The 9,564-nt window shown below is 39.8% G+C and overlaps 1 protein-coding gene across 1 annotated transcript; it reads left to right on the forward strand.

The window, feature by feature from the left end:
- Nucleotides 1–4,883: 4,883 nt before the first annotated feature.
- On the forward strand, nt 4,884–7,482 carry CALHM4 (calcium homeostasis modulator family member 4). Its single transcript, XM_042891441.1, has 2 exons — nt 4,884–5,704; nt 6,509–7,482. Exons 1-2 carry the CDS (start codon nt 5,147–5,149, stop codon nt 6,893–6,895), a joined length of 945 nt encoding a protein of 314 aa, XP_042747375.1. The 5' UTR covers nt 4,884–5,146; the 3' UTR covers nt 6,896–7,482.
- Nucleotides 7,483–9,564: the final 2,082 nt, after the last annotated feature.

Raw genomic sequence — 9,564 nt, forward strand, 5'->3', positions numbered from 1 at the left:
TCTTCTCTTCTGCCTTTTGCATGAGATATGCTCACTGCAGTCTGTAGTGCTTCTGATGCTCCTCCTATTCTCCCTCCCTTAGGGAGGTATGAGTCTGGCAGACCCTGTACACAATATAGACTGCTCCATCTGTGAGAATGGATTGTCATCAAATACACATCAAACAGCTACAGGAAGACAAACTGGGCGGCCCCAAGAGATGTGTAGGTCTTATTTTTTTTTAGGTTTCAGTTCATCCTGTCGCTTGTGACAGGTTTTGGTGTTTGGAGAGCTAAGAAACATTCCTTCTTCCCTCAAAGAGTAAAATCATAATTATATGATAATGATAAACAAGGTAATTAAAAATTCATCATTTTCAACTTCAGGAACAATAGTCCTCTACCAGCTGTGACATCTTTAGTCTAGTGAGTTAATATCTGCCTAGGCAGGAGTGACACAGGTTACAAGTGATACTGTCACTGTGGTTCTGAGGATGCAGAGCTGGTGGGATGGAGCTAGAGCACCCAGATTTGCAAAGCAGTAAGCTGAATACATGCAACAGCTGCCAGTTTTGGCAAATGGCACTTTCATTACCAATGTTTCTAGTGGATTTTATATCGTTCTTAGCTTGCTATTACCTCCGCATGTAAACATCTCCATTACAAGCATCCAGGAAGGTTTGGTTTTCTTCTCCTGTTTTCACCTAAGGTAAATTTCTCCTTTTTTTGTTAGTTTGGGTTTGGCACATATCTACTCTACAGTCACTAGTGAATTTAGAAATTAATCTGGTAAAGATATGCAGCCTGATCTGAATATCATGCAGTTATGAGATTCTAATTCACTTGTAGATGTAGAGCTAGGGTAGAATTGCAGGTATGTATTACTCCAGATGCACAGAAAGCTCATTTGGGGTAAATGGGATTAATTCTTTTTATTTATTTATTTATTTATTTTAATGGTAGTTTCAAATAATGACATAAGCCAACAACAAAAATTAGGACAAATATAAGCCATTTTTTAGCCTCTCCTTTGAAACACAGCCATTCTAGCAGCTTTCATTTTACCCAGAACAAGATGGTGTTGACAACTGTATGTACCATTTTTTCTAGGCACTTTTCTGACCCTGTAAAAGCTGACTCCATTTTCTAAGTGAAAATATTGTAGGTACTTTCCATATCTAATTGTAAGTAAATTATAAAAGTCAGCATTAAAATTCTCTAGATAATCACTTGCATTTCTAAATGGAGTCTGAGATGGATTTGTTTCCCAGATTGTCTCCAACTGGCCACAAGCATCGAGCACGTCTCTTATTGCAAGAGATGTTCCACATTCTGTAGGAAAATGTACTGCATAGCGTTTAAAAAAACAGCCCTAAAAGATTATCATTAGCATAAATTATCTGCAGTGAAACCATCACAAAGCACTTAAGGCTGCCCATAAGTGAACACCATTTTATTTATCCAGTTCTGAGTATAAGGATGAATTATTTTAGCCTACATTATTAATACTAAAATCATGAAGGAACACTGCAGAGCAGAAAGTGAAATATGTGATACATGCATACAGGTACATCTGTAACTTCTCACAGATAATGAGATCTATTAGAGAGCATATGTTATGTTTTGAAAGGTTGCACACACTACAGAAGATGAAGCTTCAATGCTGTGTCCGAATAAACTTGAAATTAAATTATTCCAGAGAGTTGAGTCAATGGTGGATTGAAACCACATCTTCAGAATCTGGAGAAAACTACCTCACGATTTTTAACTGCTGTCTAATTTTGCATCCCCATGTAAAGTATAGAGACTGGCACATACCTGGCAGCTGTTTTTTTAAGACTTAGCATAGACTTATCAGAATATATCCAAGGCAATTTGAACAGTGAGGAAGTCAGTATGACCCTCTACCTCCCTTTTACATTTGTCAGGAGAGGATTTTTGCCCTCCGCCCCAAGAACTTGGTGTGAGGCACATTGCTTGAGTGCCATAACAGTTCCCTCCCTTCCCATTTAACTGAAAATAAATACACACAAACTCCTGAAGTTCAAATGCATGCATAAACATGGGTGCCAGGTCTCTGCCTCATACAGTAGATTGGCTGTTACGGCAAAGCTGAAACCTCTGGAGCTAAGTGTGTGATTTCCTCAGTAGTCCAGTGTCTTTCTCCCAGACAGAAATATTCCAGAGTGCAGAGCAGTATAAAGTTCACTGGTGCACTCAGCATCTTAAAAAGTTATTTGAACCAAAATAAGAACACATTTCCCACCAAAGACAGGTCCAAATCTGTGCAATATTGGGCTGGGTTTTTTTTTTTTTTTTTTGCTCTTTGTCTTCAACCAGATAAATGTTGTGTTAAATATTTTGCACATAAATTTGATTTCAAACTTTGAGAAGGTAGGTGATGCGGTATTTGGAGCTACATAAAAACAATCAATGCATTTGAGCATGTCTCACTCATCACAACTGAGTGCATTTGCCAGTGTGGCTGCTGCTTCGGCCATGTTTCAGAAGAAAGCAATGCCATTGCTGCCATTTTTCTGTGGTGCCCTATCTGAGAATTTTGAGTATGAGTTGACAGAAATTGCTTTGTTAGCCTACACAGCCCAAGAACAGTTTTCACGTCTTCAGAAGAAGCACCTGATTTTGTTGAGATTCCTGGCAGTGAATTTTAGCTGACAGAGAATCCCGCAAAATGACAAGCTAGAACATGACAAAGCTTTGCCCATGTATTGCTACTTGCCTCAGACATCAGCTTCAAGCATCTCTTTGCCTCAAAGGTGAGCTGGGTGTCACCTGAAGTTGTGGTATCTTGGACTGCATTGAGTCCTAACTCCTCCTGAGAATCAGATAAAGAGACAAGATGTCTACTCAAGACACCAGGTTCCTCTGCAAAGATGACTACTCAAAGGTTTGATGTGCCACTCAAACTCAATTGGATCCAACAATGTAATTTGTTCCACAACAGGATGACCCAGCAGGGTTTTTTCCAGCACAACATGAAAGAAAACATTTAAAAAAAAAAAAAGAAAAAAAAAAAAAAAAGTGGCTTTGCAAAGTTGTTTAATTGATTATATAAATTGCATCACTCAACAGCCTTAGGCTGACTATGAATATTTCAGTATTGTTCACTTCTTCAGTTTCACATCTAATGTTCTTCTGGAGTAAACAAATGTTGTGTGGGAAAACCCTGCTTTCCTGTAAATAAAATGTGTTCCAAAAGAGAGTTTAAAGAGAGTTTAGTAGCAATTATTGGAAATTTGAAAATGAACTGATGTAAAATTAAAGAATGTTATAAAACACAACTTCAATATAATTCTGTGAGAACCACACAAGTTTTTTCTGCTGGACCTGAAGGGTATAAATTTTGACAAAATAAAATATCACTAATTTGAAAGAAAAAAAAAGTACAGAAAATATTGTGTTTCTGAAAAGAATTCAGAAAGTACTAGAATTTGTTATGGTACTACACTGCCCAAAATGCCAAGAGTCCAGAAAAGCAGAGGCAAAGTGCTGCTAAATGTTTAATCATATATCTCTATTACTTTAAGTTTTGTGTAATGGCGTCGCACAGTTTTGTGAGCCAAATGACAGCAAGGGCCTCATTCATATATTAGATAATCAGATGTCCACCCCAAAAATGCACTAAAGGAATAGGGTCTTGCCTTGAAAACAGGAAATCCATCACTGTGGCAACAAGAGTGTTTCTGTTATTCTTGCAGATATCATGGGTGCTAAAACTACATTTTATACTGGAAGTTATTATTAGCAACTCCTCCTCATGGGGATTGAGGAGGCTGTCAGACTCTATCATGCTGCCAAGCACAAGCAAGCTGCATATGATCATCTGTACAACTTTCCTCATAGCCTGTATGGATCTTCTTCCTGTTCTTGGTCAAAATCTTTGTGTTACAGGCAGTTAGACTTCTCAAAACCTAAATCCCCACAAGTACTTGCATATTCAGTACCAAATTGGACTGGAGTGTACAATGGACAGAACTGCCAGACAGCAAGACCCTAGACAAAGTGCAACCTGAAGAAAATCATCACCAGTGACATGTTTTAAATGAATCTGCATTTAAGGCTTGATTTGTAAGAGGTGCTAAGAGCCCAGATCATTCATTTCACTATTTAGAAACCAGCTGTGAAAATGTCTAATTTCTATCTATCTCAGTCCACAGCATGGGATTGATGATACATACATAAATCTGAAAGATGGAAATTGTGAACATACTATATAAATGCTAGCTATTACCACAAGTTCATCTGAAGATGACTTGACAGAGAATAGCAGATTATAGATTGCCAAATAAAATCTTTCTGAAGGAGATAGCGTAAAGGATTGTTCAGTACTTCCAGTAAATGAGACATGGTAGCTTCTTGCCCCTGCAAGTGACACGCTAAAATCCTCAAGGTCCAGCAGCTAACCACATCTTGTATACTGGGAAAGAAAATTGAAACACAAGCAGAATTACTATTAAATGTGAACAGAATTGGGATTCTCAACTCCGTGCATCTTATTTAATATTTTCCATTTTTATTTTAATGTTGAAGCATTTTAAAATATCTCTGCTGCTTTTTCTTTTATCATCAGTCCACTTAGCAAGGGAAAGTTTGTTCATTTTCTTTTTTTTTTAATACAGAATAGTTGAAAACAATCCATTTTACCCTTTTTTTCAGTATTTCTTTTTTCTAACCTCATACCATGCTTCTGCTAATTACCACTGATTGGAAAACAGCTGACCAATTTACCCTGGCAGGATAGATATTAATTTGCTGCTGATGGAGAACAGGCAGAGAGAACTGATTGGTAGCTTCAGCCAATTAGCAATCAGCTGGCAGAGCTCACAGTTCCCTAAATGATGAATGTCCTCAAACTGCTGAGAGAAATTTATTGGATCAGCTAAAACACATGACTGAATATCTTCAAGCAGATAAAAGCTAGTAAACAAGGCTATATCTCTTATTGAGCAATCAGGAGCTAATTAGAGAAGAAAGACTAGCAAGCTTCCTCTTGTTGTGTTAGAATTTTTTAGTTGTTGTTTTGTATTTTAAACTATTGGGATTGGCTTGTTTCTGTTCTAGTCTACCATTAATATCAGTTATCTATATCTAAAAGCTAGTAGTGACTTAATGCAAGAGAATCTATCTGGTAAACAGTGAAACCTAAAATGACTTTCCTTCCAAAGTGGCTAACCTTTCTGAAAGGCAAAGAGGTTGTTATTGCTAATGCTATAATTGCAATACTGACAATTGGTGGGCAGCAACTCTTCTCTTTCTTTACATTCAGTTGTCCTTGTCATGTGGGGCAGAACCTCATCTATGGGTTGGCCTTCCTGGGTGTTCCTGCATTGATTCTTTTGGTTATTGGCTATGCTCTGAACAACCAGACCTGGAGGCTGGTTACAGGCAAGAGGTCTCCTCTTCTAACAGAGAGCACGTGGAATCAGTTACTACAGTGCAAACTGACCTGCTTTGTACTGTGCAGCATCACTGGGAGAGCGCTGGTTGCTCCAGTGACATGGCTAGCAGTCACTCTGATAAATGGCTCCTACTATGTGTGTGCTGTGAGTGAATATGTCTCTGTGTACTACTATGGAGATATTCCTAACGTGACTATTAGTGAACGCCAGAGGATTTTGGCTGCGTTTCCGTGCAGTCAACTAGTTCCACCAGAGCTGAGCAGGGCAAGAGATGAAGTGATCCTCCTGCTCCGGTACCAGTCACAGGTGAGTAATCCACTTCGTTTCTGCTGTGAAAGCTGTTGTCTGCAGATTTAGCAATGACACCACAGTTTATTGAGAAGGCAAAGGGTGAGGACAGAGCAGGATCAACGTCTTTCTGCCTTGAGTGGAGCCTGACTTGTTCCCATAGGTGGAATTGAAAATCCAGTACATAAATGTCACTTCTGACCCTTGCTACTGGAAGATGCATGCTTGTGTCTTGAGAAGCATCATCAAGTAAGACAAACGGAAGTTCAAGAGCCACTGAAGGGCAGGAAGCTTCTTGAACTCAAGCACAAGAAATGTGTCTAAGGGGTGCAGACTGTGAGAGCTCCATATAAACCAAAGTCCTGTTGTTGCTGGTTGTTTGTTTGTTTTTGTTTGTTTGTCTTGGGGATCAGACTTGAGTCTAGAAGTTAATATTCCAACTAGATAATATTCCAGCTAGAACTAGGGAGAATGTTAACGTTATTACTTCAAGGAAAATTGATTGTAAATATGGTAAATAAAGTAACTTGGGCTAGGAATTAGAGGGTTTCTATGTTGCAGATTCACACTAGTAGCTGTAGGGCGAACATCCTTAAGTTATTCATCACGTCTTCCTTAAACTTGATGGAAGAAATGAATTTCAGCTGTCTGCAGTAGTCAGGGACTGGGTGCGATGGCAATAGATACAAGCCATGCTTATCCTCTGCTAGCCTCCTTATTTGGGAAAAGCAAGAAAGATTGTCTTAAATTTCTATTTTTTATGTCCAGAAAATACCACTATGGGTTCTTTCAGCTCTGATCTTGTTTGTTTGCTTTTGGAAGGTGGCTGGCTGGCTTCTGATTGCTGTGGTAGTCATCACTGTCTTCCTGTCTTACTGCCTGGCAAGCTGCTTCTCCCCGCTCAGCTTCCTGCACTTCAGGTACTGGACCAGCTATGTCCGTAATGAGCAAGAGCTCTTTGATGAAGCAACAGACCAGCACTCCAAGCTTTATGCCATGAAGCACGTAAAGAAGTTCTTTGGATTTGTCCCAGGAAATGAAAATATAAATGAAATCCGTATCCCATCACTCAGGGAGTGGCAAGCTATCTCTGGACTGGCCTTCCTAAAATTAGTGGATGAGGAGCATTACGACTACAGTCTCCTCCATGACTGGGCACTCAAGGACTCGGCAGACAGAAAATATCTGAAGCTTGATGAAGACCCCTGACCATAACTTAGCTGTTAGGTTCTGAGCCCCTGCCGACACCTTGTGGAAAAATCAGGAGTGTCTAGCTCTGCTTTAGACCTGAACTGTGGTGGAGCTTTCTGATACCTTATTACATAAAGGGCATGAATAAATACTTTGTTAATGTAGTCCTTCAGATACTTATACACTGCTCCTGATGGTGTATGACTCCTGTGGGATGCAGAGGTCAGAGGCCCCATCTGACTGGGATGGGCTGTTTCAAGCTGCAGCTTCACTTTCTAACAGTTCTGCAAAAGGGATGAGTTTCACTGGGTAAGAAAGCTATGCTTAAATGCTTTCTCTTCCCTCTTGTTAAAAAATCTTTAATAGTAGATTCTGAGTGATTCGATCCTATGAGCCTGATCCACTCTGTATTAAGTAGAAGCAGATATCTAGCTTTGTCTTAACGACCTCCAGTAGAAATACTTTATTTTTCCTCTTTCCACTTTCTTTGAGGAGGATAAAACGCCTCCTCAACCAAGGCTGAGTCCAGATAAAGTGGTTTGAAAACTTTCAGGCCACTTGATATTTTTAACAGAATTTAGATGCACAAGAAAAGGAGGGGTGAATCATATAGCAGTTATGGGGAGGAGGGGGCCCCCCCCCCCCCCCAACAACAACAACAAAAAAAAAGCAAAAAGGACACTTCACATGTGGAAACTTGAATTTGAGTGCTTCCTGAGTGGAAGCAGTAGCAAGGTCTATTTCCTATTCCTATTGTACGTACTTCAAAATGTGTCAGACTTTACAGGTAAGCTGGCCTACTATGTGGGGAAATATCCTTCTGAAGTTAAATTTGCTTTGCCTTTGAAAATGTTAAAATTCAGTCATACTACTGTGCCCTCAGTCATTGCTGTCATCATTGCTTCCTGAATTGCCTTGCAGCCTGTGGACTGTGTGCTACCTAACTATAGGCTAGGATATAGGATGCTACCTACAGGGTGTTTTTTTTTTTTGTCATTTTATTAAAACCAACAACAAAAGAACAGTCTTAAAATAGGAAAAACACATGTAGCACTTTCCCTTAGAAAATACAGGAGTTGAGAGCATGCTAAAAAGCAGGTCTTGTTCAAGTGTGTTTGCTCTTCCTTTGAGAAACTTCTAAACATGGACTTGAAAAAGCTGAATATGCTGAGTAACTGGAATAATGCAATTTTCATCACTGAAAATTTTACAAATCTCAAGTCTCACTTGAATCCTAAAGTTTCTATTAATAGAACTGCATGGTATGTATGATCAGCTTAGGAAGCAAAGAATCTGTTAGGGAATACAATCTCTGATTTCACTTTAGATTCATTGGTGTTTGGTTTTGGTTTGTGTTTTTTTTTTTTTTTTTTTTTTTGAGGATGGAACACTATGCACAATCAGATACACAAAGCAGCTGTATGTTTTCAGAAAGTTTCTCCTGCCTCTCTGATTGGAGTAACAAAAACTAGCTGCTACCTGTTGTGATTTTTTTTTTTTCTATTCTGTACCTTATTTCACAGTGCCACTATGAAATGATGCAGAATTTGTAAAAAGACAAATTGAGCTATCTCATAACTGTAGTGAAACTAATTTTAAAATAATCTTCATGTTCTCTAGCTTTGTCCCAATTGCTGTTTTTTCCTCTGTTTTTTAGAGTTTGTTTTTTTTTTTTTTAATCTGAATAACAAACTTTATCTGTCATTGTGAATTCAGCCTGCTAAAATGCAAAATATTGCCTTGTTGGGATATGTTAATCCATAGCATTAAATACAGCTGTAGTATTATGGATTATGGTGCATTTCCCTTCATTTCTCTGCTCCTGAAATATGTCATGGATTGGTAATGAAATAAGGCACCGCCTCCTAAAGAGTTTGAAGCTAGAGAAAAATCCACAAGGCACTGAACTGCCCATGTCTGCTAATACTGGTGTCATCTTACCCAAAATCAGTTTAGGATTGCAGTTTGCTCACTCAGACTGAAAATGATTATTTCTACAACAAAAGCTTCCTGTAACCTCAGTGTTGTACAAATATCTGAGGGAGAACTGTCAGTGGTGGATGCACCTTAAACAATGCTATGTAACAAGTGCCAATTGGTGTCTTGTGCTGATTAACCTTTAAACCCACCCTTGTAGGAAGCCCACACGGGGTGATAGTGTACCAGCTTTGATTTTTCCAGTTCTGTGCTCACGCAACTCTGCCATCTGTGTGGTGTAACTGGGAAAACCCCTGAGATGTCTGTTGGTGCTTTCTAACTCCAACCTGCGCTACCACCACACCAGAGGAACTTCCAATTTCACTCTGGGATGTCAGTCAGCTGCCACCAGAGCCCTACCTTGTACTTCCTAAAGCAACTTGTGAATACCCTTCAGCCTGCTGACCCCTATAGGTTTCCAGCTGAAGAACGACATCGACCGAATAGGAGCAATGTCTTTTTAAAGTAGCTCTGCATATGCTGAACTCTCCGGGTAGAGTCCACAGGTGTCCACACAGCAAAGGCTGAACCGCAGCTCCTCAACTGCTGCTGCTTCAGAGCGCAGCGCAAGGAGAGCGGATTTAAGCTAAACAAGAGACGACCACAACGACCCCCGTGCTGAGCACCGCCCCCAGCCCAAAGCCATCTACTGCCGAGCGAGTCGCGCGGCCGGCGCCAGGCGCTGCCAGCCGATACCGGCGGGCGGCGCG

The sequence above is a fragment of the Lagopus leucura genome, unplaced genomic scaffold (assembly GCF_019238085.1).
Source record: "Lagopus leucura isolate 7727_CA_CO unplaced genomic scaffold, USGS_WTPT01 Super-Scaffold_73, whole genome shotgun sequence".
In the NCBI taxonomy this organism is placed as follows: Eukaryota; Metazoa; Chordata; class Aves; order Galliformes; family Phasianidae; genus Lagopus; species Lagopus leucura.